The sequence below is a fragment of the Triticum aestivum genome, chromosome 6B (assembly GCF_018294505.1).
Source record: "Triticum aestivum cultivar Chinese Spring chromosome 6B, IWGSC CS RefSeq v2.1, whole genome shotgun sequence".
Lineage (NCBI taxonomy): Eukaryota > Viridiplantae > Streptophyta > Magnoliopsida > Poales > Poaceae > Triticum > Triticum aestivum.
In genome coordinates this window covers 24508523-24535793 of record NC_057810.1, presented here as the reverse complement: position 1 = coordinate 24535793, position 27271 = coordinate 24508523, and the positions used below count along the sequence as shown (strand labels likewise).

Sequence of the window (27271 nt, the reverse complement as noted above, 5' to 3'; positions counted from 1 at the left end):
GAGGGTATGTACCAGTAGCTATGTGTTTGATCTCTCTCTCTCTCTCTCTCGTGTTCTCTCTATGGCACGATCTTGATGTATCGCGAGCTTTTCTATTATAGTTGGATCTTATGATGTTTCTCCCCCTCTACTCTCTTGTTATGAATTGAGTTTTCCTCTTGAAGTTATCTTATCGGATTGAGTCTTTAAGGATTTGAGAACACTTGATGTATGTCTTGCCGTGTTTATCTGTGGTGACAATGGGATATCACGTGATCCACTTGATGTATGTTTTGGTGATCAACTTGCGGGTTCTACCCATGAACCTATGCATAAGGGTTGGCACACGTTTTCGTCTTGACTCTCCGGTAGAAACTTTGGGGCACTCTTTGAAGTACTTTGTGTTGGTTGGATATATGAATCTTAGGTTGTGTGATGCATATCGTATAATCATGCCCACGGATACTTGAGGTGACAATGGAGTATCTAGGTGACATTAGGGTTTTGGTTGATTTGTGTCTTAAGGTGTTATTCTAGTAGGAACTCTTGAATAGATTGATCCGAAAGAATAACTTTGAGGTGGTTTCGTACCCTACCATAATCTCTTCGTTTGTTCTCCGCTATTAGTGGCTTTGGAGTGACTCTTTGTTGCATGTTGAGGGATAGTTATATGATCCAGTTATGTTATTATTGTTGAGAGAACTTGCACTAGTGAAAGTATGAACCCTATGCCTTGTTTCCTACCATCGCAATATCGTTTACGCTCACTTTTACCACTTGTTACCTTGCTGTTTTTATATTTTCAGATTACAAAAACCTATATCTACCATCCATATTGCACTTGTATCACCATCTCTTCGCCGAACTAGTGCACCTATACAATTTATCATTGTATTGGGTGTGTTGGGGACACAAGAGACTCTTTGTTATTTGGTTGCAGGGTTGTTTGAGAGAGACCATCTTCATCCTACGCCTCCCACGGATTGATAAACCTTAGGTCATCCACTTGAGGGAAATTTGCTACTGCCCTACAAACCTGTGCGCTTGCAGACCCAACAACGTCTACAAGAAGAAGGTTGTGTAGTAGACATCAAGCTCTTTTCTGGCGCCGTTGCCGGGGAGGCTAGGTAAGCGGCACTCACACCCCGTCAACTAAGCACTTTTCTGGCGCCGTTGCCGGGGAGGTGAGTGCTTGAAGGTATATCTTTAGATCTTGCAATCGAATCTTTTTGTTTCTTGTTTTATCACTAGTTTAGTTTTTAAAAGAAAATTTCAAAAAATGGAATTAAGTTTGTCTCCGACGCTTCATCTTTTTAATATCTTTCGTAAGTATGATGAAAAGGAAAATTGTGCTCAAGTGCTAGAAGAAGAAGTCTATAAAATGTTTGATACTAAATCTTTGAATGATGAGCATGATTGCAATGTTGTTAGTATAAATTCCTTGAATATACATGATGCTAATGATATGCAAAGCCACAAGCTTGGGGAAGCTATGTTTTATGAAGATGATATTTTTTGTCCACCAAGTTTTGATATGCAAAGTTGTTATGATGATAGCATGCCTCTTATCTATGATGATTATATTGATGAAAGTGGGTTTGGAAGAGTGTCAACTTTAGGAAGTAGTGATCCCACTATTTTGGAGGATGTTGAATCTTATTGTGATGAATATGAAAGTGGATTTGGAAGAGTGTCAACTTCATTTAGTGGTGAATCCACTATTTTGGAAGAGGTTCCAATTGATTATGAGAACAAAGTTGCTATCTATGATGATTATTGTGATGACTTGCATGCTATTAAGAATAATGATAACCATGAAACTTGTCATCATGATTTTAGTTTTCAATTGTATTATGCCTCACATGATAATTATTTTGTTGAGTTTGCTCCCACTACTATTCATGAGAAGAAATTTGCTTATGTGGAGAGTAGTAAATTTTCTATGCTTGTAGATCATGAAAAGAATGCTTTATGTGCTGGTTATATTGTTAAATTCATTCATGATGCTACTGAAAATTATTATGAGAGAGGAATATATGCTTGTAGGAATTGCAATAATATCAAGTTTGCTCTCTATGTGTTGAAAATCTTGAAGCTATGCTTGTTTTACCTTCCTATGCTAGTTGATTATTGCTCCCATAAGTTGTTTGCTCACAAAATCCCTATACATAGGAAGTGGGTTAGACTTAAATGTGCTAGTCATATGCCTAATGATGCTCCCGTTATGTTTCAATTCTTATCTTTTATGTGAGCATCATTGCCATCATCATGCCTAGCTAGAAAGGCATTAAAGAAAAGCGCTTGTTGGGAGACAACCCAATATTTACCCTTACTGTTTTTTGTGTGTCTAGATGATTATTCTACTGTAGTAATCATGTTTTATAGCTTTTGTTTCAATAAAGTGCCAAGTAAGACCTTTAGGATAGCTTACGGTGATAGTTGTGTTGATCCTGCTAAAAATCAGAAACTTTTGCACCCAGTAAATTAGTTTTGATAATCCACAGAAACGTGATTCTGATCTGATTCTTATTGTTCTGGATTGGTACACAAATTTCTTAGGACTTCCTAATTGGGTAGAATTTTTGGAGTTCCAAAAGTATACGTTTGATACAGATTACTACAGACTATTCTGTTTTTGACAGATTCTGTTTTCATTGTGTTGTTTGCTTATTTTGATGAATCTATGAGTAGTATCGGAGGGCATGAACCATAGAGAAGTTAGAATACAGTAGATATTACACCAATATGAATTTAGAATGAGTTCATTACAGTACCTAAGTGGTGGTTTTATTTTCTTATACTAACGGAGCTTACGAGTTTTCTGTTGAGTTTTGTGTTGTGAAGTTTTCAAGTTTTGGTAACATTTCTTTTTCATAAGTTTCAGTGGACGTAGAGCCAACAAGTGCAAGGAAACTATGAGCTATTTATTGTTCCTTTCTTAGAAAAAAAAAGATTTTCTCTTTAGCTACGTAGGTTATATAAGATTCAATTCAATCTAACAAGCGGACTGGACTACCTTCGGTAAAGATTCGATGGACTATGAAATAAGGAGTGGCAAGAGCCTAAGCTTGGGGATGCCCAAGGCACCCCAAGGTAATATTAAAGGACAACCAAGAGCCCAAGGCACCCCGGATGGCATCCCCTCTTTCGTCTTCGTCTATCAATCCGAAAGAATAACTTTGAGGTGGTTTCGTACCCTACCATAATCTCTTCGTTTGTTCTCCGCTATTAGTGGCTTTGGAGTGACTCTTTGTTGCATGTTGAGGGATAGTTATATGATCCAGTTATGTTATTACTGTTGAGAGAACTTGCACTAGTGAAAGTATGAACCCTATGCCTTGTTTCCTACCATTGAAATATCGTTAACGCTCACTTTTACCACTTGTTACCTTGCTGTTTTTATATTTTCAGATTACAAAACCTATATCTACCATCCATATTGCACTTGTATCACCATCTCTTCGCCGAACTAGTGCACCTATACAATTTACCATTGTATTGGGTGTGTTGGGAACACAAGAGACTCTTTGTTATTTGGTTGCAGGGTTGTTTGAGAGAGACCATCTTCATCCTACGCCTCCCACGGATTGATAAACCTTAGGTCATCCACTTGAGGGAAATTTTCTACTGTCCTAGAAATCTGTGCACTTGCAGACCTAACAACGTCTACAAGAAGAAGGTTGTGTAGTATACATCACTCTACATTTTCTATTTGAGTGATCCAAGATCACATTGAGTCTATAGGAAAAGCCAATACTATCAAGGAGGGATGAGGTGTTGCTTAATGAGGTTCTTGCTCAAAGTGCTTAGTGATATGCTCCAAAGCCCTTAACCACTTGCTCACATCCACATATGACCCAAACCAAAAGTCAAACTCGGCCCCACCGAAACCACCACCGAGTTCAGATGTCATAGCCACTGCCACAAACCCTAGTCTTTTCGGTCTCACCGATAGGGATCTCGGTCTCACCAAGATGGGATTGCAATCTCTCTGTTTCCCTTCATACGTTTCGGTCAAACCGAGATGAGCGATCAGTCCCACCGAGATTGCAATGCAAACTCACTGTTTCCCCTTCGTAACGTTTTGGTCAAACCGAGATGAGTGAATCGGTCCCACCGAGTTTGCCGGACCAACCCTCTGTGTGTCCATTACCAAAATCGATCTCACTGAATTTGTGTAATAGGTCTCACCAAGATTACGTTATGCCCTAACCCTAACCATATCGGTCCCACCGAAAACCCTAACGGTCACATTATTTCCTAAATCGGTCCGACCGAGTTTCGCGATTCGGTCCCACCGAGTTTGGTAAGTTGTGTGTAACGGTTAGATTTTGTGTGGAGGCTATATATACCCCTCTACCCACTCTTCATTCATGGAGAGAGCCATCAGCAAGTACCTACACTTCCAGCATACATTTTCTGAGAGAGAACCACCTACACTTGTGTTGAGGTCAAGATATTCCATTCCTACCACATAAATCTTGATCTCTAGCCTTTCCAAGTTGCTTTCCACTCAAATCTTCTTTCCACCAAATCCAAATCCCGTGAGAGAGAGTTGGGTGTTGGGGAGACTATCATTTGAAGCACAAGAGCAAGGAGTTCATCATCAACACACCATTTGTTACTTCTTGGAGAGTGGTGTCTCCTAGATTGGCTAGGTGTCACTTGGGAGCCTCCGTCAAGATTGTGGAGTTGAACCAAGGAGTTTGTAAGGGCAAGGAGATCGCCTACTTCGTGAAGATCTACCCTAGTGAGGCAAGTCCTTCGTGGGCGAGGACCATGGTGGGATAGACAAGGTTGCTTCTTCGTGGACCCTTCGTGGGTGGAGCCCTCTGTGGACTCGCGCAACCGTTACCCTTCGTGGGTTGAAGTCTCCATCAACGTGGATGTACGATAGCACCACCTATCAGAACCACGGTTAAAAAATCTCCGTGTCAACATTGCGTTTGCTCTCTCAAACTCATCCCTTTACCTTCATATGCAATTGTTTTACATTCCATTGCTATACTTTTAGAATTGCATGTGTAGGTTGATTGCTTGACTTGTGCTAAGTTGCTAAAATCTGCCAAGAACTAAAGTTGAGAAAATGCTAGATTTTTATTTGGTCAAGTAGTCTAATCACCCCCCCTCTAGACATACTTTCGATCCTACAGATGTCAAGAGATTTGTCCCCTGAAGACGTATGAGGGAGGGGTCGCGAGCGAGGAGAACTTGCTAGACATTTAGCATAACTTTTCAAGGAGAACCTAATGGCGAATGTTCCACACCATGATCGTGAGCTTTGTAAACTACTTTCTTTCATGGTAAAAACATCGCCAGTGCTAAGGAGCTGAGGATCAAGGTAGAACACCACAAAGGCACCTAAGAGAAACGGGTTTGCCAGGACAACACAAATATGCATCCAAGAAGTTGAAAACACACACTACAGGAATCAAGAAATTTGTTGTCTGCTTAAACATTCTTTGGCGCCGTCAACTTTTTGACGATAAACAAAGTCGGAAAAGAGCTACTTTGCCCTAAGCTTTTCCTCGGGCAGATGGAAAAGTCTTTGCCATCAGCCAAACTCCGTCTGTGTCGTCAGCCGGATAATAATAGATGGCAAAGAAAAGAATCTTTGCCATCAGGCAAAATCCATGTTTGTCGTTAGCCTCAAACATCACACACGGCAAATAAATGGGTAAATATTAGAAAAAAAAGACAGGGGCTCGAGTCTGAAGAGAGATAGGGCCACTGCATCATGCTCCTCATGGGGAAGACGCCAGGCGGCACAGATATGGCAAGGAGGCGGGGTGTTGGTGCCGGGTTTGAGGCAGTGCTAGGGAGGAGGTGCGTATTCAAGGTGCAAGTGCAAGGGCGAGCCCTGGGTCTTGTCGTCAGGGAGTTTTGTAGGCTGCTTGGTCGGACGGATCCATGTGCAGGGATCTTCAGTAGGATGACGACGAGTCACAGGTGTGGAGGGAGCTTCCGAGTGGCAGCCATGTCTTTTGAGGAGAGAGAGAGACGGAGATATGGAAGAGAGAGAAACACTGGAGAGAGGAAGAGCCGGGAGAAGAAAGGGAAGGGAGGAGGAAGGTGAAGGAGACATGTGATGGGCAGCGGTGCTCTGGTGGCTTCGGTCACCGGCGTCGGCCTCCGGCGAGGAGAAGGCGTCTGTCTCGGGTCAGGAAAGGGCGACGAGAAGGAGGTCCTCGGGCGGCACCAGGAGGAAGGTCGTGTGGCGGCGCGGTGCGAGGGCTGGGCAAGAGGTGGTGTAGCGACACCGGGATGGAGGTGGTGCAATGACGCATCATGGGGCGGGAGGTGGTGTGGCGACGCAGGGCGGGAGGTCGTGTGCCGCCTGTCAAACAAAAACAGACACCAAAGTGAGCTCTTTGCCGACATTAGAAATTTGCCGTCACTTTTTCTCTATTTTGCCGTTAGCCCCGACAAAAAAGCTGACAGAAAGAGCTCCACAGACGGCAAATTTCCTGATACCTGTAGTGACACATACACACAACCCTGATACAACTTGTCATCAAGTTATTAAGGAGACATGTATTTGATACTTCCACTCTAACTCATGGTGCACATGAGTGCACCGAAGAGAAATGACGGTGCGCTCCAAGATAGCGATGACAATGTGATTGTCCACCATGCCATCCTCTGCCTTACCCAAAAGAATGAAAGAGGTTGACCACGTTCTTGAGGGTCTTCAGTCCAAAAGAGATGGTGCCATGAAGCCCCCTGATCTTAGAAGCAGGCACCATCATCCGAAAGAAGGGCTCGGATGTCTTATTCATAGGGTGATGACTATAACAAGCCATGAACACGACATCAAGATGGTTCTTCTTGCACACCGACATCTTCCGTGTGCTAGAGGGATGAAAATCCCCGGTCACGGCTTAGCATTGTCAATTTTGAGCTCACTCTAGCATTTGTGAAGGCTGCCAACTCTTGCACCACTTGCAGCTAACACGGGCGGTGTTTGGATTAAGGTCTAAGGACTACAAAGGGTGAATAGTGCTATAAAATAATTATATGCTGATTTTAGGGTAGGAAGTTTTTAGCACATGACAACAAGGACAACACAAGCATAAGTACTTAACAAGCATCTAGTTATAGAACATGATAGGATCTCAAGTGACCCCTAACCATCTAGGATGCGCTCACCAGCCAAGAGTAACAAGCAAAGAAAAGTCACTTGATAAGAACTCCCAGAATGATCTTCAATCAAAAACTCTCTCAAGAATCAAAGGGGTCACTCTCACAAGAATAGGAATTTCATGAAAGAGATGAACTAGAGATGTAGGTATGCAAGAAAGGGGAGTTCTTGGCCTTGGACGAGTCGAAGAAGTGAACATGGAACCACCCAGAACTTTTGTTCTTAAGTGTGATGGAGTGGAGTGGCTTGAAGAGGTGGACTGAGTGAGTGAAATGACTAAGGGTGGAAAGGAATGGTTGCAACCATGGATGGGTATGATATGCTATTTATGGATAAGTTCCAAAATATAGATGTTACTGCAAAAAATAAGTAACCATGCTTGGAAGGACTAGTAGTAGTTTATGGAATAACCAAGACAATTTAAATAAATTTGAATGGCCACAACAATGTTCAGGGACCAAATAAAGTAAACCACTCAGAAGTACCAATGAATGAATAAGAAGAGGTTTCAATTGAAAAAGATAACACATTTTCGACAAAGGCAGAATGATTCAGAAAGTACCATGTAAAACCAATTGCTTGGTAGTACCATAGTGAGGGAGTAGTTCTTAGAATAAGAATCTACAGAAAAGAACAGCTCAGAAGTTTCAGTTGAAAACGAACCGAAATTACCGGACATATATTTTGCCCGACAGACAAATAAATCATGACAACTCGAAATTGCCGACGAGAAGTATTGTGGTCGAAAGCGTCAGAGTATAGAAAATGCTTCAAAGTGGATTTCTCATCAGTTCCGGAAAAAAATGAATAGCGGTTCTTAAGTATTGAAACTCGATATTTTCTCTGAGTATGAATAGCCCAAAGTGGCGCATAGTATGGGAAGATAAATCTTCAGATGTACCGGGGCTTAGAGAAACCCATACAAGGGGAATGGCTAGGAAGTGGATTTTAGTGGAATGAGGTATTTTGGCTCCGAGACTCAGATGAGCCCGTGAGTGAACAAAAAATCATTTAAAATACTAAATTAATTCAAAAAATTCCGATTTTTTTGTAGAGAAAGATGCCTGGGTGCGTGATGTACGTGCCAAATTTTAGAACATTTGGATGCCTGAGTAGCTCTCAGCAACAAGGACAAATTTCGGGTCTGTGAAAAAGTTTACTGCTTGTGCACTGTTCAAATCTGATTTTTTTTTGCTGAGAGCTACTCGGGTGTCCAAATGCATGGAAATTTGGCAGGCACCTCACTCATTCCAATATCTTCCATGCAAAAAATTGGATTTTTTTTTAAAATTTTCCTAGTATTTTTTTTAAATTTATTGTTCACCAGGTGCAAATGAGCCTAGGCTCATAATTGGATATTCGACTTTGGAGGACTTTGTCTTATAATCTATTCTTTGGTTTTAAAACAAAATACTTAGCTCTTGCCGCATTTCATAGTACGATTGTCCAACACTCAATGTGAACCTTGGATTCGGTAAACGCCTAGAAAAATACATGTTAAGAGCTTGAAGAGGACAAAAACTAGAAAAGTTGTTCGTGGGTTCGTGAATGATACTTCACTTTTAGCCAAAGACTTGAATAGAAAAATTAGTCCTACTCCCTGAAATAAACTCATTCAATACATTACTACATTGGTCATCTCAGTTTTGTCGTAAAACAAGCAATTGGAATGTGTCGCCCGCCTCCAGTCAGCAATCGGTGGTTTAGTGGGTTGCAGCAATGGGCAGCCCCTTGCGGCACGGCGGCCCTAGATTGCAGCAACACGACACTGCCCTTGAAGTAGCACGTGCCACGTGGATTAGCGGACGGTGGTGGTATGATAGCCTAGAGATGGAGGAGGTGATCAGGGCAAGCAAGTTTTGGTAGGTGATGATGGAGTATAGCGCGAGGTAGAAGGTGTGAGGGAGGGGGATGAGTAGGGGAAGATGAATAGATATGGATAAGGCAAGGGGGGCACTTCACATAAGGCCCACTGCGGCATGTGGCGAGCTGTCGAGACGGTCAACGCAAGCGTCAATCAGCTGCCCGATTGTTAATAGTATCTTCATTATACTAAATCGATCGAGGCTAGTGTAATGTCCTATATTAATTAGGCCAGGCTCGATTGAAATCATTCCTTTAATAAAATATATTAATCATACCCAGTGTAAAGCTTTGAAACAAAGACAAAATTTGAAAACAGTCAGCAAATAGCATGAAATTCAAAAAGACATGGACAATGGATCCATGCAAAGAGTATCCCCGTACATAATAGAATTGCTTTTCTAGTGACCATCCAAACTAAGGCCTGACAGGGTGAGAGAGGTTTTGGACTTGGCAAGAGCTTCGCCAGGCCTGACAAGTGAATGGGCCAAGCTAGGCTCGGCACATTCCAGCTCAGCGCAAAAACGCACGCCGCTGCCCAGTCCCACACTCGCATATTAGTACTTTCAGCACATAGGCAAGCCTTATAAGGCTTTGTACAATGGGAGGTGCTTAGTGAGGTGCTTATAAAAATAAACCGAGTTTTTCTAAAACACCAATGCCTATTTCTACAGGAGAGACGCTTAGTTAAGCGTTTACCCTGTACAAATAAGCACCGGTGCTTAAAGAAAAATCTGGTTTATTTCTCTAAGCACCTCCTCTAAGCACCTCCTCTAAGCACCTCTCATTGTACAAGGCCTAAGGAGATTAAAAGCTACCTCGAGCCAGTTTCAGGCTTTCAACACTGCTCTTTCATTTTTGAAGAGAGAGTGTCAATTTTGAGGCACATAGTCTTGCTAGACATACGTTTGGCCAGCAGATAGAAGCATGTGCACAGCAAGGATGACGGACGCCAGCAGACAGCTCACGCCGACGCGGACGCCGGGCACGGCCACGCCCAAGCCCCGCCGGTGCAGGCCGGTGCCGACGCCGAGGCAGCACGCCCATCGACACGGGCCTGCTCGCCGCCACGCGAACGCCTCGCTCGTTAATTAAAACTCGCACTCGGGAACTTACCTATCTACTCCCTCCGTCTCAAAATTAATTGAGCCTAGTACAAAGTTCAGTCACTTATTTTGGGACGAAGGGAGTAGTATATACATACAAATGCTTGCGTAATACGAGTGAAATCTTCAGCAAGAACCCAGAAACTATTTAACAGAGTAGAAACGGATCACGTACGATGCAGCCACAACAAACAGCCAAACATGATGGAGATAGTAAAGATGGTTGACCATCCGTTAGAAACATATGTGACGCACCTTCTTCCCCCTCGTCAGGGTCGTCGACTTCTGATCCCCTCTGCATGACATGGAACCAAATATTGCGCACCTCCTGGTAGCACATCGGCTTTGGCATGAAGTCGCAGGCGCCTTCATTGATTGTCCTCATCACCATCTTCTTGGAATAGTCGGCGGAGAAAACTACACAAACACATGCAGGATTGCACATCAGTATGTACCGTTACTAACCTCACAGTAACCATGCGTGCATATGTGTGCGAATACTCACTGATGACTGGGTAACGATCCCGAACGCGCTCGAGGAGGTCGAAGCCATCGAATCTATCTCCTTCTTCGCCACCGTGCACGACGGTCATGATGATGTCGAAGTGGAAGCCCTCTCCATTCTCCTCCACCTCTTTCAGCGCTTCCCTTGGTGACGCTTTCGCCGTCACTACATGACACAAACACGTACGTACAAGGTGATGATCCAGATCTCACAAGAACAGGTAGAGGAGACATGCAAAACTAAGGCGAGCAGATCTAAGATGGCCGCCTAGTTACCTTTGTAGCCGCACCTCTCAAGGATTTGCGTCAAGTGCACGAGGTCGTTCGGGTCGTCCTCCACCACGAGGACCCTCATCCCGGCAGGGGAATCCTGGGGCAAAGTGTCCCTGCCGACGCCGGAAGGGAAGGCGTTGCCGTTCTCCATAGCAAGCACGCCTACCTAGCTCTCTTCAGAAGGTACTGCTGGTGATAGAAAGAGAGTGCAGAAGGTCTGAAGATACAGCTCAGATATATAAAGCCTGCCGGAAGCCTCTTTTTTCCTTGCAAAACAGAGTGGAGTAATGCACTAAGATTTTCCATATATAACTTAATTAATGCAGTACACTAAAACTATATATAACGTATTAACACCCCATATATAGCCTTTACAATTAATAGAGTATATTTAAAGATAGATGATTCCAATCGCACCATTAACAGTTGCTTAATTAATGTAGTGCATTAAAACTTAATATAATGTATTAATGCTTCCGCATTAATGTATTATGTCAAAGGTAGAGCCGTAGAGGATTCCAGTCGTGTAATCGGACGCCTCGACTGCTCAACACGTGTACCCCCGTGGGCCCATGCGAAGAACTCCCACTTTCCTTAACCTTTATCTCTTTGTCCTTGCTGGCTCATCCCCTTCGCCTGTGTCTCCTACCTCGTGTTCATGAAGTCACAACCTCCCAAATCTCGCTCGCACCACTCACCTCCTCCATCTCGAGGACACCAAACCACCACCGCACGCTAGTGTCTAGAGCACAGGATGTTGCAAGGGCGTTGTCATGTTGCCACAACCCTGGACTACCGCATTGCAATGGGCGGCTCGCTGATGCAACCCACCAGACCATTGTGTCATCATCGCAAGCAAGCTACCGATGTGAAGTGAGCGGCGACTCATGCTACTTCTAGACGAGAAGCTCGGTGTTGCCTGCAGCCCCCGCAGCTGTTGAGAGTCGGCTAGCAGCGGCTGCAATCCGAAGCCCTGGCACCCAAGCTCGATTGTGTGTGTTAGGACCGGCCAGAAACAACCTGAAATCTAAAAAGCGGCCGGCCACTAAATAGACAGAACGAGCGGCCGAACGAGAGCCGCTCGATCTCGTCCCGATCGACGCCGCGCGGTGTCCAGGTGCCCCCTGGTCGGGAGGTGGGGCCGCGCCGCTCAGACCCGCGTGTGGACCAGTCGCCTGGTCCGATTTGCGCCGCGCCCGCGAGATAAATCGTCCGTGGGACCCACATGTCATCGAGGATTAGGCAGTTCTCCAGCGTTTTAGCCGTCGTGCGTAGTGGGCGGCGGTTTCGAATTTCGTGCCACCCCGTCCACCCCCACCTCTCGCCGCCCATTCCTCCACTTTCCCCCTTTGCTTTCGCCGTTGGTTGGTGCTCGGAGGCGGTTCCAAATCCGCTGGGTTGTGGTCGACGGCGGGGCGCGCCGCGAGGGTCGTCGTCCGTGGCGGCTCTGGTACTGCTCCTACGCGCGCTCCTCGTCTTCGTCCCTGCTTGTTTCTCCACTCGCCCGTCCTCCTTTTTCCAATGAGGTCGCTCGTTTTCCGGTGAGGTCGCGGTCGTTGTCAGGGAGGTCGAGGTAGAGGTCGAGGTCGCGGTCGGGGTTAGGGAGGTCGAACTCATTTTCCGGTGACGTTGAGGTCACCCCAGCGGACTACTTCGTTTGGGAAACCGCCGGATTGGCAGGGATGGGTTAGGGTTGTGCTCATCCTGTCGTTTTTGAGTTGCAGTAGGGGGTGAGCTCGTGCATATGGTTCAGGGAGGATGAGTGGTTCGCGGCGATAGTGCCTCTTCTGTGGATTGAAGCCTCGCGGTGGATCTGGTGTTTTTGATGAGTGTTTTCCCCCGCGGTGTGCAACTCTGTCGCCCCTTGCGTGCAAATTAGGAGCAGCAGTAGACAATTTTTGAGATAATATAGCCAATCTGCCAACCTTCTGGTGGTTCTCGTGGGTCATGTGTTTTTCTCCTCTTGTTTGTAATTAGGGACCATTACATGTGCAAATTAGTACCTGTGCAAATTAGGGACCATTACCTGTGCTAACCAACTAAGAGGGTGAAACTTGTATCACGGCCACTTTTTAGTTGGTAGACACTCGTGTTCCAGTTGCACAAAATTCTATCCAGTTGGCTTCATTCATATAGTAGTTGGCTGTCCCTATGTTCTGCAGTTGCACCAATTTTTTGCTAGTTGGGTTTCTACATACTGTTCAGTTGCACAAGTTGCCTGCTCAGTTGGCTACATCACTTTTACTAGTTGGTTGTCCATATGTTCTACACCTGCACATGATTCTTTAGTTATTCTGTAAGTTGTATTAGATGTGCGCAATGTTGTGTGCAATGCATTGGCTGATTTCGTAGTTGGTGTTCAGAGATTTAAGTGGTTAGTTGCACAAAATTCTCCTCAGTTGGCTACGTCCATATAGTACTTGGCTGTCCATATGCTCTGTAGTTGCAGCAGTTGTTTTGGTCAGTTGGCTCACTGTTTTTGTGTGCAATGCATTGGCTGATTTCGTAGTTGGTGTTCAGAGATTTAAGTGGTTAGATGCAAAAAATTCTCCTCAGTTGGTTGTGTCCATATAGTACTTGGCTGTCCATATGCTCTGCAGTTGCAGCAGTTGTTTTGGTCAGTTGGCTCACTGTTTTTGTACTAGGTGGTTGTCTATACTGTGTTCAGTTGCACAAGTTGCCTACTCGGTTGGCTGCATCACTTTTACTAAGTTGGCTATTCATATGTTATACACTTGTGCCAGTTGCTCTACTTAGTTGGGTTTACTTAGTTGCATATTCATATGTTATACACTTGTGCCCTCTGCTGTGTGCAACTAGGGACTCTTGTTTGTACAATTTTAGCACCAATGCTTGCCAATTTTCCAATATAATCTACCCAATCCACCAGCGTTGTGGTGGCTGTGGTGGTTTATGTGTTATTCTCCTGCTTTTGTGCAACTAGGACCCCTTGATTTGTGCAAATTAGTACCAATGCTTGCCAATTTTCCATTTTAATTTTTCTCAATGTGCAAGTCTTTTGTTGTGGATGTGGTTGTTTTCATGTGTCTCCCTTCATGTTCAACTAGGGACGCTTTTTTCAGAATAAGTTATCTCACTAAGCTTGTTGCCTTTACTTAACTTTTTTCTGTCTAGGTATTACTTGTCACAGTTGGCAAGTAATAATTAGGCAGAAAAAAGTTAGTTGGCTTATTTGATGTCCAGTTTGCACAAGGTTTACTGCCCAGTTGGCTGCATGATTGTAGTAGTTGGTTGTCCACATCTTCTAACTATGTTTTTTTGTTGTATTTCCTTCCGCAGGGCAAAAATGGTTATAATAGGAGGAGATGCGGGTGGCAATGAAGGAGATGTATTTTTATTCACTTTTTTTCTTTTGTTTTTGAGTTGTTTTTCAACTTATGCATGTATGCTAATGTCTTTTTTTCATGTTTTCTTTTGGTTGCTTAATCAGCGTTCTGGAAGTCAACCTCTTCGCCGGAACTCGAAGCGTCCTGCTAATCGCCAGCCACGACTTGCGCAGAGTGTTGAGCAGGGAGAGGATGTTGAGGTAAGTGGCATGTTGACGACACAAGTCCATTTTTTGGTTTTGTTTGGGTCATATAACATTTTTTTATTTTTTCCCATGCTCATGTTTTTTTCTTAGGATGCTGATCAGTTCCGTGTTGTAAAGCGGACTAGACGTGCAACACTTGGCAAGGGAGCTGAGTCATCTTCTAGGGTAAGTAAAATCTCAAATATAAGTGTTTTTTCTCGCCTTTTTTTAGATAGTGATGAAATTATGCAGCAGTTCGGAACACTATTTTTTGTTTTTAGTCTGTCAATAACAACCTTTTGTAGTTGACATCTCTAGTCATTTTGATTTAAATACAGTTGACATTAGTTGGCATCTTGTAGTTCGCTAGTTGGCATGTTTTCATAGTTGACATCAGTGGTCATTTTTTTGTGCAGGCAGCAGTTGCTGGAGAAGCTGTCGCATCTTCCGCAGCAGATGCTGAGGTATGTGGGTTTTTTGTGTTTTTATGAGCTATTTGAATAGTTCTTTACAAACCTTTTTTTAGTTACTGTTTTTCTTGTGTTGCAATATCATTTCTTATTGTTGCACATACACTAGAACTTTTTGTAGCTGCCAGGTCTCGTTCTTTTTTTATTTACTGTTTTATTGTTGCACATTCAGTTGCACACTGGCAGTCTTTGCAGTTGTCCTCATGAGCTTTATTAGTTGCACAAATACATCATGATGATTGCTAGTTTTTTTTCATTCTTGTTTTTTCTCTTATGTTTAATGTTTGTGTAATGCTTTCATTTTCTAATCAACAGGGCAGCGGCGAAGGAGTTGAGGTGGCTCCAGGGGAAGATGTGGAGCGACCATCACAAGCAGTTAGGATAAGGGCATCACCAGCGCGCTTTGCAAATTTCAACGCCTCTCTAACTCCACTACAGAAATCAGAGCTAGTTTCGAGGTCGGTCGGGGGGCTATTGAACTTATCAGACACACTTCCAGCGGACCTCACTAAGTTCCTGGTGCAGTCCTACCAACCACAGACCTCTGAAATGGTTTTCCTAGGAAGGGGAAGGATCCGTGTTGATGCTGACAGTGTTCAGAGGGTATTTGATCTCCCAAACAAGGGTCCAAAAGTCAGATATTTAGTTGACAAGGATGCCACTAGGAGATTGAGACAGGCTTTCAACATAACTGGAAATTCTCATCCCCAGATCACTACATGGCTCAAGATGATTGAGCATATGGCTGGAAGAACGGATGACACATTTTTTATGGCCTGGCTTGCGGTTGCCTTCAGTACTTTTCTAGCACCAACCACTGCCTTGAAGCTCAGCCCAAAGTGTTATGGACTTGTGCTAGATCATCAAATGCTAAAGAATACAAACATCTGCCTCTTTGTAGCAGAACACATTAACGAAGCTTTCCGGAACATGGACCAGGAGAAGCAAACTGTTTGCTGCTGCTTGTATCACTTGATGGTTAGTGAAAACGACCACTTTTTTCCATCTGTTCCTGTTCTTTCTGTGCAGTTATAGTTTGCTGAAATTCTCATAACAATAACTGAACTTGGCTTTTTCTTTTGTTTGGGTCTGGTGCAGATACTATACCTTGATGCGCTCGTACATGACATCCCAGTAAGCAACTGCGCGATACGATCGAATGCATGGGATAGTACTCTAATTGCCAAGGTGATCAAGAAGGATACTATCTCTCCTGGTGTGTTCGGCAAATTACAAGTGAGTTCTTTTTTGTTTTTTTCCAACAGTGTCTTCCTTCTATGTTCTTTTGATGTCTGGTCACTCTTTTTGGAAATTGCACAGAAAACTGTCATCAGTTGGCACAACAATGCATGTAGTTGCACAGATTATAGCTTTAAGTTTGGCAATCTGCACACATGTTTATTTTAAATTGGCACACCATCTTTTTTAAGTTGCACAGTTTTACTAATCTTGTTGCACATATGTGTTGCATCAGTTGGTAGGAACTTTTTTTTAGGTGCCATGTGTGTTGCACAGTTTTTGTGTCTTTGTTCAGTTGCATATATGTATAGTTGAATTTGTCTACCCCAGTATCTTGTTTGTAGTTGCACAGGTTGTAATGTGTGGTTTCATTCAACACACAAATCTATTTTGATAACCTTGTTATTTTCTGTTTCTCTTTTTTTTACATCAGCTTAAAGAGGAGTATAGAGGCACGGAGCAGACACCACTGTTTGGTGGAATTTTGCAAGCTGAAGCATTTGTGGCATCCAAGTTACCAATAACATACAATCCGCAGGTTTGTGTTTTGCATACATAAACTTGTATCACTTACCAATATTTTTTCTATTGGCTGGGATGTATGGTCAGTTGGACATGTATAACTTTTGTAGTTGCGAAAATTTAGAATTTAGTTGGCTGTGATGTATGTTCAGTTGCACATATAAGGTTTTGTAGTTGCACATGTTTTTTTGGATAGTCAAAGTGTTCATTTACAACCATTGTCATCAACTTTTGGCAGAAATGCATGGTTTTTACTTTGTGCCACAGTGCATGTGTAGTTGGCTAGAATCATGTTTTTAGTTGGCCAGAAAGTGTGTATTAGTCGTTTTTGCTTATCACATCATGGTCAGTTACAGACATTTTTACTTTTTATTATTTTTTCTAACTGAATCAGTACTGAATCTTTTTTGTGTTGATGCAGAAAAAGGCAAAAATTGCGAAAGTGGTCAATGAGCTATGCAAGGTTGTAACTGAACAGGTTGGCACCTTCATTAAAGAAGTTGCCAAGATTGATGACGAGGAACCAGATATTGATCCTTACGTACAGCAGCCATCAATGCAAACTGGGGCATCACGCCGTGCTGCAAAAAGAAAGAGACGGCGGTCAACTATACAAGAAGAAGAAGAATTTGTTGAGGATGATTCAGAAGAAGATGAGGAAATGGGAGCAGCGATAGATGCTGACGACGATGAGGAGACAGATGCGGATGAATCAGAGGAGGAGGACAAGGATGAGGATGACAATGAAGAAGATGCAGAGGAGGAGGAGGATGAGGAGGAAGAGGAGGAGGAGGAGGAGGAGGACAAACAAGAAGAGGACAAAGGAGAGGAGGAGAACAAGGAAGAAGATAGTGATGCAGAGGAGGAGGAAGAAGAAGGTGAGGCCAGAGAGGGGGACGGGGACAAAGGGGCAGCAGTTGATGGCAGTGAGAGGGGAGAAGACAAAGGCGCAGCAGCTGATGGCAGTGAGAGGGAAGAAGACGAGGATGAAGAAGACGAGGATGATTATGGTGATGATAAAGGGGGATCCAATGGAGGCAGCGACAGCAGCGATGACGATGATGATGACAACGCTCCTGGTTCTGGTGGTACAGGTGGCAACACATCCAGGAGGACTAGCACTCACGCCACCCCTGCGAGCAGCAGCAATTCATTGAGTAGCAGGAGCACACTACAGTTGTTGATTGACAAGACTTGCTGGAAAGACAAGGATTTGCCAAAGTCAAAGAAAAATGACGAAGCAGAGTCTCAGGGAAGCATTGATATGTTCAAGCTCTGCAACTTGAAGCCAGCTTTGCCAACCACCTTTCCCGTGCCAGATTTCAGCGACAAAGATATGTGTGAGAAGATCAACTTTGCCATTGACAAGAGCCTGTTCTTATCAACTGAAGCTGAAAAGAATCAAATTGACATGGAGGAAGCAGGAAAGGGTCTTGACTGGGTTCATTCAAAGGAAAAATACAAGGAATATTTAAAGCTGCTCCCAGATCTAAGCTCCAGCAAGAGCAAGGCAGCATCCACGGCAAACTCTCACGTGGTCCAGAAGTGTAAAGCAGTTTCAATGAAGAAGAATCTGCAGTTGCCTCAAACCAAGGGGAAGATGGTGAGTGAAGTTGCTGAAGTAAATATGGTCAAGGAAGTTGTGCTTCAAACTGATATGCCAACAGTAGTGAGCAGAGAGCCAACCAATGTCAGAGAAGTTCAACAGATCAAGGGGAAGACTCCCCTTTCAACAGTCCCACCAAAACCACCTAAGCAGAAGATTGTCAAGTTTGCCAGGGGCGCAAAGGGGGAACAGGCCACAAAAGATTTGGGGTTCAGAGACGAGAGAGAGCTGCGAGCCGCAGCCATTGATGCAGGGGTGCCAAGTTCTGCCAGGTTGCTGCCAACTCAGACTGGAAAGATGCCAATTACAGATACCAGTGTGCCAACTGATGTGTCAGTTAGCAGTATGGTCACAGTCAAAACCACCACAGCTGGTCAGGAAGGCACCACTGCAACTGCAAGTCCCAAGGTGCCTACTGATAGAGATGCTTCAATGCCAAACACAAAAGGAGGTGATCCAACTATCAAAGTGCCGTCCCCAAGAGTTGTCTTTCAGCAACCATTAACACAAGAGGAGGTGTTCGACATTATAAGTAGGTGCAAGCCTCCAAGGCCGCCAACTACAACACTATTGCGAACCAAGTCAGCGAATGATGCACCCATGTTTGTGCCGCAAGGAGATGCCCTGGTCCTTGAACCCTTACGAAGATCAAACTCTTATCATGGTGACGGGTTCTGCGATGCACCATCTTTTGACCTCGGCATAGATGGTGATGCTCCAGCACCTGCTCCAGCAGTAGATACAGCGGAAGCCGGTGTGATTAGCATCGATGAGTGTGAGTTAGACCCAGCAGCTGTGAATGAAGGATGTGATGCTGCTGATGTTGGCAAGGCAATAGCTCAAGAACTAGATGTTGGTTCACCAGAGAATTGCCACACCCCGATATGCGCAGAACCAGAACTTGGCATGAGCAGTTCTTCAGGGCCACCTCTTGCACGAAGATAGAGGAGGGTAAGAAGGCCCGCAGCATCTCAAAGGTCTCCATTCATCGACTACAACAAGAACAAGACTTTCAGCACCAATGAGGTAGTGAACAAGCTTTACGCTGCCCTCTTGTATTGGGTCAGGCATCACAAAGGAGCAAATGATGGAGCTACCAGGTAAACTAACTCCCCACAGCCTACATACATATCTTTTTCAGTTGCATAGCACCAGCCACTTAGTTGCACAGAAAGCATAGTATGTTGCACAGAACAGGGCTTTTAGTTGCACATTGTTCTTTTTTCATTTTCATGCACATTTTTTTGCTGCTGTGACCCTTCGAGCTAACTTGTCTTTTTATTGCTTTCAAAAAAAATCAGCCCTGAAATAATTAGGTATGGTGCTTTCTACATTTCTTTAAAGGAGTTAGTTGATTCGATGAAGCCGGTTCAATGGTTGTCAAAAATTGTTATTGAGACTGGAATCTTGCACATCATGGATAACTTACCAGAAGGGTCAAAGAAGGTTGTTATGCCACTGAGGTTTTCTGTAAGTTTTTCCAAAACCTTTTTTTTACCCTCATCTTTGTTCTGTAGCACTTTTCGTTGACCATTTGAGGGAGGCCTTTCACCTACTAAGGAGTTTTGAGCCATGTTTTATAATCTCTGCAGATAAGATTACAGCAAGGGATCCACAATGTGAATGAGATGAACAAGATGTTTGATTACAAGAACCGTCTCGACAAGAAAGACTTAGTGAGTGTTGTGCCCACATCATCAATCTTTTTTTAGTTGGCACCCACAGCATGTCCAGTTGCACATGACACATCTGTTAGTTGGCAGATACTTGTTGCAACCCGTTTTTAACTTGACCAAGTCTTTTACTGTTTTTCTTAGCTACATCTTGTATTTTGTGTCTGAAATCGTTCACGCTTGCAGGTCATGCTGCCAGTGCTCGAGTGCGCAGATGTAACCGATAAGGACGGAGGGAGGCATTATTGGGTCTTCAGTGTCAACTTGAGGGACGGACGCTTCGAAGTTCTTGATTCAAGCAGGACGCTGGACAACATTGAGCTGATGAACAACGCCTCTACCATTGCGGGGGCAGTACGCCAGCTATGGAGGAAGCATTACCCAAAGTTCAGCATCGAACACTTCCAGATTATTGACATTGACGTACCGAAGCAGCTTGGCAAGTAAGACAATAAGCATTTCATTCCTTCTCAATCAAATACAATCATTTTGTAGTTTTTAAATTTTTCTACATGTGCAATCTTTAGTATTTTTAAGACACAGTACTAGTCTTCAATCTGTATTATCATTTTTATGAGTTTCTAATGGATTATCTAGCTAGTTGCAGAGTGGCGCGTAAGTAGTTGCAAAGTGGCACATAATAAGTTGCAGTAGAACACAAGCAGTTGCACAGTAGGACATAAGTAGTTGCACGGAGTGCATTACCTTTTTTTGGTTTTAATTTTATGTGACAATTTTTTTGCCCATTTTTGCAGTAATGAGTGTGGGTTGTTCGCACTGCTTAACGCCACCGAGTGGAATGGTAGCCAACTGCCCAACTACGACCCCAAGGAAGTACTCAACATCAGGAAGAAGCTGACGTATGATTGGGTCACCAGCGTGCACAACACCGCCCCATGGAGGAAGTTGCTGAGATACGACAAGGAGTAGGTCAGTACTTTTTTTTCCGGCTCCATGGAGGAAGTTTCTGGTTTGTACAATTTTATTAAGTAGATTTTGTAGTTGCACACTGCTAGTAATTGCGTTTTGCAACTCAATATCATCACTTTTGTTGATACATTAGGAGCACTGTATATACAATTGTTCAACAACTAAATTTTTAACCAGTTGCCAACAAAGGCACAAATAGCAACTTTTTTTTACACAGTGCATGAACTAATTCAAGCAGCATAAATTAGATAAAGAGGAATCATAGATGCTGAATGTGTCCACTTGGTCCCAACATTGCTAAAAAAAGACATCATTATTTTTCCTTCTTTGTTCCAAAGTTACAAATGAGGAAACAGAATCATAGGAGCCTCTGTGGACACACACCAGCAGTGTGCTCTGTAGATTGGCACTGGCTGCATTTGTTTTTCTTCTTTGGGTGTAGCTCCAGCGCCGATTTGTACCGTCGACTCTTTGCCCTACCCTTTGTAGTAGACCTTGGAGGATCCCTGGGCACAAAATCATCAGAAGCTTGTGCAAGGGATGCAGCCTCCAACGGGGCAGTAGGACCGTCACGATCACCTGTGTAATAATCATATAAAAAGTTTAGTATTTTTGTTATTGTGCAACCAACACTGATGTTCTGTGCAACCACACAGTACATTTTTGTGCAACTAACTGGTTGCTGTGTGCAAGTTAAGTTGAAAAAAACACCTGCAATAGCACGGCCTGTTATGGTACTTGGATTGTAGTCGCCTATGGGCAGAACATGAAAAACAAGTTAGATTTTTAGCTTGATCCTCAAACTAACAAAGTGCACACAACTAGGGAACATGTTTCTGTTCAACTGGGCACTATGATATGTGCAACTAAAGTCACTCACCCTAGTATTTGTTTTGGAGTCGGTGAAGGTAGTAACCTGGGTTATGAGCCCCCTGAGTCCTGCCTGTAGGTCCATTGGGAGTAGCACAAAGGGCACTGCTAGTTGGGCCTGGCGGGGGAGGAGGTCTTTGAGGGTTGGCATCACCTATAGGCAGAACAGGACAAACAAGTCAGTTGTGTTTATCTTTTTTATGCTCAAACTAACACAGCGTGCGCAACTAGGTAGCATGTTCGGTGCAACTGAGCACCATGATGTGTGCAATTGGAGTTACAGACCTAGTTTGATGGGGAGTTGGGTGAAGGTAATTACCTAGACGACGAGCCCCCTGAGTGCTGCCTGTAGGGCCATTGGGAGGAGCATGCGGGGGAGGAGGTGGCGGAGGATGCCGTGTACAGCCAGGAGGGGGAGGAGGTCCTTGAGGGTTGACATCACATATATGCATAACTGGAAAAAATAAGTTAGCTGTGTTATCTTTGATGCGTGAACTAACACAGCGTGCGCAACTAGGCAGTATGTTCTTGTCCAAGTGGCTACCATGGTGTGTGCAACTGGGCACAATGATGTGTGCAACTGAAGTTACACACCTAGTTAGATCAGGAGTTGGGGCAGGTAATTACCTAGATGATGAGCCCCCTGATTGCTGCCTGGAGGTGGAGGAGGTCCTCGAGGGTTGCCATCATCTGATGGCCCCGTTGCAGCAGTCGGTTTTTTCCTTTTCTTGGACTTGTTCAGGTGGCCGATCTCGGTACGTGCTGCACGCATATGCTTGTATACAATAGCTTGTGCTGGATCAGAACCACTCGCAAACTTTGCTAGTTTCCGAAAATCGTATATCATGTTCCTCTCCCTTATCTGCTTATTTGATTGAGGAGGCATTTCATCCGGTTTCTCATAACCAGTCCCTGGCGCACTAGGTACAGCAGTAGGTGTCCACCGTCTTAGCAGGTACCTTTGCGGTATGACATCAACGCCAACATGGGTGAACACCTTGAGGATGTGGCAACAGAGGATGCCGTCCTTGTCCATTTTACAACACTCACACAAATAGGAACGCTCCTCCACCCTTGCCTGCACCAAGTAGTTTCGAGAACCATATTTCGCAACAAATTCCTGGTTCGGTCTGAGCTCAAACACATCAGCACCAACTTGGAATGCATTATAACGTCCAATCAGCTCAAACTCTTCTCTAAACTTGCGGTAAAGGTCTCTAGTATAGGTTTTGTAAGCTTGCTTCTCTAGTGGGAAGTTGGACCACAACTCAATCTCAAGGTGTTGTGTCCAGTAATCATTGCAGCCTTCCTTGGCAAGGATGTGGTTCTGTATTTTTTCATATTGCTTGACGAAGTTCAACATTGAGTTGTGTGGGTTCACATATCTTTTGAGGACGGCGTTGAACCCCTCACTACGCTGTGTAGACTGGAGGAAGGGAAAGAACCTGTGTTTGAAGTAGCACGGCACCCAAGTTGACCTGTATTCGTACAACTTCTCAAAGTGCGTGTGTGCCATAGCCTCATACTTGATCATCAACCCAGCCCAATTCTGCTCAAACTCGTCTATAGTGAAGCTGAAGTCAACACACTTGTTGAAATCATCAGAGAGTCCTGGATTCCGGCACAGCAACCAACCAACCTTTTCCTGAGCCTTTTTCATGATGTGCCATCGACAACAACGGTGCACGGTGGTTGGAAAGATGCTCTGTATTGACTGCCTCATCGCACCATCCTGATCGGTGATGAAGTTGTCAGGAGGTTTGCCATCCATAGCCTCTAGGAATGCTCTAAAGACCCAATCAAAGCTCGATGCCAACTCCTGCCTCACAAACGCGCAACCCAGCATGAAAGATTGGCCATGTCGGTTTATTCCTATGAAGGGCGCGAACGGCATATTGTACAAGTTGGTCATGTACGTGGTGTCAAACGATATGCAATCGTGGTACGCCTCCACATAAGCTTTTCGAGCTAAGCTGTCCACCCAAAATATGTTGACAACTCTGTCCTCTTCATCATATTTCACCTTATAGAAGAAGTCTGGATCGGTTTTTTGTATATCCTTGAAGTGCGCAATTGTCTCAATCAGATCACCCTCCTTTGTGTCATCTCTACGGAAACTTGTACAAAGATCTGTTATTGCCTTTGGTCCGAATGGCACCATCATCTCAGATCCATAGAACTCTGCCATTACATGCATCATTCGTCCTGCATAATACAAAAACAAATAGTATATCCTTTTTTTAGTTGCACAAATGCGCACATCCAGCTGCACAGTAATAGGACACGTGTTGGCACAGAAGATAATCACAGGAAATGGACACCTAGCTGCACCTTTTTAAAAACACTTTGCAGTTTTTGCATATAGGACATTGTGTATTTGCACAGTAAAGACAATCTAGTTGCACAAGAAGCACCCAAAGTGATATATAAAAAGCATGGGAAGTTGGACAACAGTTGCATAGTTAAGCCATTTCAGTTGCACAGTAGTACCATAACAGTTGCACACTGGACTGCCTAGAGGGAAACTTAATTCTTCAAGGGATATAGAAAAACACCACACCTGTAGTCAAGTTGCAGTTATACAAGATGCGCAGAAACTCCTTTTCATCAGGTGAGATGCCTTGGTGGGATCTCAAGTATTTGGACAATGAAGGTTTGTTCACGAGCGGATGATTGTGGTCACGAACAAAGTGCGTCACCTCCCATCGCCCATCTATCAGCTTCACCAACATTTTCGCCTTGCATTCAGTCTGCTTTATTGTCTCACGTTTGCGCTTCTTCTTCTTCTTACTAGTACCAGCATCCTCTTCAGCAAATATTGGAGGTTCTTCTTCCATCTCCTCATCATTGTTAACAGATGTTGGATCTGGAATAGGGTCCAGGTAAGGAGGAGCCTCAGCTCCTCCATCATCAGCTTTGGGCTTCTTGAACTTGTTGCAGCAAAACTGTTGTTTTATCAATTCATTGGTGCGGGGTGTCCGTCTAGAGGTGTTCATCTTGATAGAGAAACCCATCCGTAGTGCATAACTGTTGTAGTGATCCTTAGCAATTTGAAGGCTGTCAAACCTCATGCCAACATAGGGTTCCATAGGTTGAGAACCAGCCTCATCCTCTCCTTCTTCTACTTGCACAACTCTGTCAAAAGCCCCAGCTTCTAGCTCAGTCCTGGTTGGACCAGGAACATTTGCCTCGGTTCCTGTGTCATCAAGAGTATGACTCTCTGACTGCAAAGACACCACTACAGGGGCACCACGGGCTGATGATTGGCCTGCCACATTGTCATGGCCCGTAGGGTTACCATCACGACTTGCCTGCGTGTAGTAAACAGATCGACCATTTTTTGTGCAGTTTCCTTGTTGTATGCTGGGTTGCTGCTGATCCATATCATGAGGAAGCTCATTGAGATCTGGAGGCAACTCATTGAGATCAAGCATTTTTTCCCTTGTTTTTGGATGCTGCCACACACTCCCTGCACATATAAAAAAAGAAGAAATTGATGCCATCAGTTGGTAACCACAGAAAAACTGTGTTTCAAAACAACCTAAAAGCAACATGACCATAGCATAATCTTTTATTATAACAGTTATGAATTTTTTTGTTTGCACAGAGTTGTTATGTTAGTTGCACAGTTTGCAGTAAATAACTGGCAAGAGCATGACTTCTTTTTGCTACAGAGTTTTTCTTACCCTTTTTTCCCTTTTTGTTTTGTTGCAATGATCTGTAGGTTTCCGTTTCGCAAGGAGCTCTTTTTAGATTTTTCTGCACATAATTGGATGCTACATTTGAGAAGGAAAATCCAGGTGAAAGAAGAAAGAAGAATTGGAGGACAGATTATAGTTATATGTTTTTCATCGCCGTTTATGTTTCTAGATCTGGTATATTTGAACATATTAATATGGTTTGCAATAGGTGTGGGACCAGAATATATGCGTGGGACAAGATTTGTGTGTGAATATGTTAATATGGTTTGTGGCTTCATTAGCCATGGACAAAAGTTCCTATGTTTTTCCTGTTGCACTACAGATTTCTGGTTTCGCTAGAATAGACGTCTCAATTTCCAGGATTTCCACTTGGCCAGCATACATATTCAGTTGGACATTCAATGCTTTTAGTTGGCTAGAATAGATGTCTCAGCTGGCCAGGTTGCATTTTTTCAGTTTTGTGGCCAACATGCATGTTCAGTTGGACAGTTAATGCATTCAGTTGGCTAAAATAGATGTCTTAGTTACCTAGAATAGATGTCTTAGTTGGTCATCAGTTTTTGGCCAACATGCATGTTTAGTTGGCCAGAAAACATGTTTTTTATTTGGACATATACTACATTTTTTCCAAAGTGTTCACTCAGAAACATGTATTGCCAGATATATGTTTTTAGTTGGCAGGATACATGTTTAGTTGGCCAGGATACATGTTCAGTTGGCTGGGATGCATGTTTAGTTGCACATTTATGAATTTTTCGTTGCACATGCTCAACAAAGCATTGGGCAGTCAATTTTCTGTTCATTTTGCAAATAATAACTAGAAGTTGGCTTTTAATCATGTTTTAATTGGCCAGATAACTCGTTTTTAGTTGGCTTGTTTTTAACACATCCAGGTGGTAGTTTTTGGCATGTTTAACACATACAGCATGTTTAACATCTGGTGTGATGTGCTAGATTCACCTCTTTTTTGAAGCAGATTCTCCATGGATCCATGGAGAAGGGGGAAGCGAAGAGGTGCAGAGGGGGCTTACCTGCTCGATCTTACTGCCTGGTATGGCTCTGACCACCCTGCCCTTTAGATCTTGAAGCAGCTCCTTCTACTTTGGGGCTCCCATGGCGGCTGTGTAGGAGGAGGAAGAAGGGCTGGGGGCGATTGCGTTTGGATCTGTTTCTGGCGTGCAGAAGAAGAAGAAGGCAGCGTCGGTGGGGCTGAGGCGTGGGGGCGAGAGATGGCGTGGATTCTGCAACCTGGGTAGATCCTCCTTCTTTCGTGAGGAAGAAGAAGATAGCCAGGGCGCAGTTTGGCGAGGAGGGTGCACGTGATCCTGCGGCCAGCTGGTGGGCGGGGCAGTTGCCTTTTTGGCTCCGACGGGCAGGGACCAGGTGGACTGTTTCCTCTTTTTCGCTCGAGGGGGACCAGGTGGTTTCCTTTTTCGGGTGGCCGCTGGCTAGCGATCCCAGGGCGGCCGGCCGCCCACTAGACGCGTCCCAGAAACAATGCCGCTACACAAACATGTGATCCTACGATCGGTCGATGATGACATGCAACCCAACTTGTGATGCCGCGATCAGCTAACAAACATGGTGCAAGTGGGGGTTGTGCACTAGGATAGCACTGCGAGCCGGTGTTGCAACGGACAAGACAAAGGTTTTGCGACTCCATCACCGGATGCGGCAAGCGGCGCCACCAATGTTGCAAACAACGATGATGGTGTCAGAGTATTAAACTCACGCATATTCATCGCCCCATTCTTGTTTTGTCAATATCGTTGTGCTCTTCACCTATGTGCACACACGTGGTACCAGTTTGATTATATGTAACCCGCGCGAAAAAACGATTGTATGTAAATGTAGGATTCTTT

General features: G+C 44.1%; 2 protein-coding genes across 2 annotated transcripts; both read right to left on the bottom strand.

Annotated features, from left to right (window-relative positions):
* Positions 1-8573: 8573 nt before the first annotated feature.
* LOC123138668 (two-component response regulator ORR27-like) lies at positions 8574-11573 on the bottom strand. Its single transcript, XM_044558604.1, has 5 exons — positions 11565-11573; positions 10870-11032; positions 10595-10759; positions 10345-10506; positions 8574-8602 (listed from the first exon to the last, which is right to left on the bottom strand). Exons 1-5 carry the CDS (start codon positions 11571-11573, stop codon positions 8574-8576), a joined length of 528 nt encoding a protein of 175 aa, XP_044414539.1.
* A 10648-nt stretch (positions 11574-22221) lies between these two features.
* On the bottom strand, positions 22222-26643 carry LOC123138667 (protein FAR1-RELATED SEQUENCE 5-like). Its single transcript, XM_044558603.1, has 4 exons — positions 26441-26643; positions 24269-25177; positions 22336-23913; positions 22222-22235 (listed from the first exon to the last, which is right to left on the bottom strand). The coding sequence occupies exons 2-4, from the start codon at positions 25140-25142 to the stop codon at positions 22222-22224; spliced, it is 2466 nt and encodes an 821-aa protein (XP_044414538.1). The 5' UTR covers positions 25143-25177; positions 26441-26643.
* Positions 26644-27271: the final 628 nt, after the last annotated feature.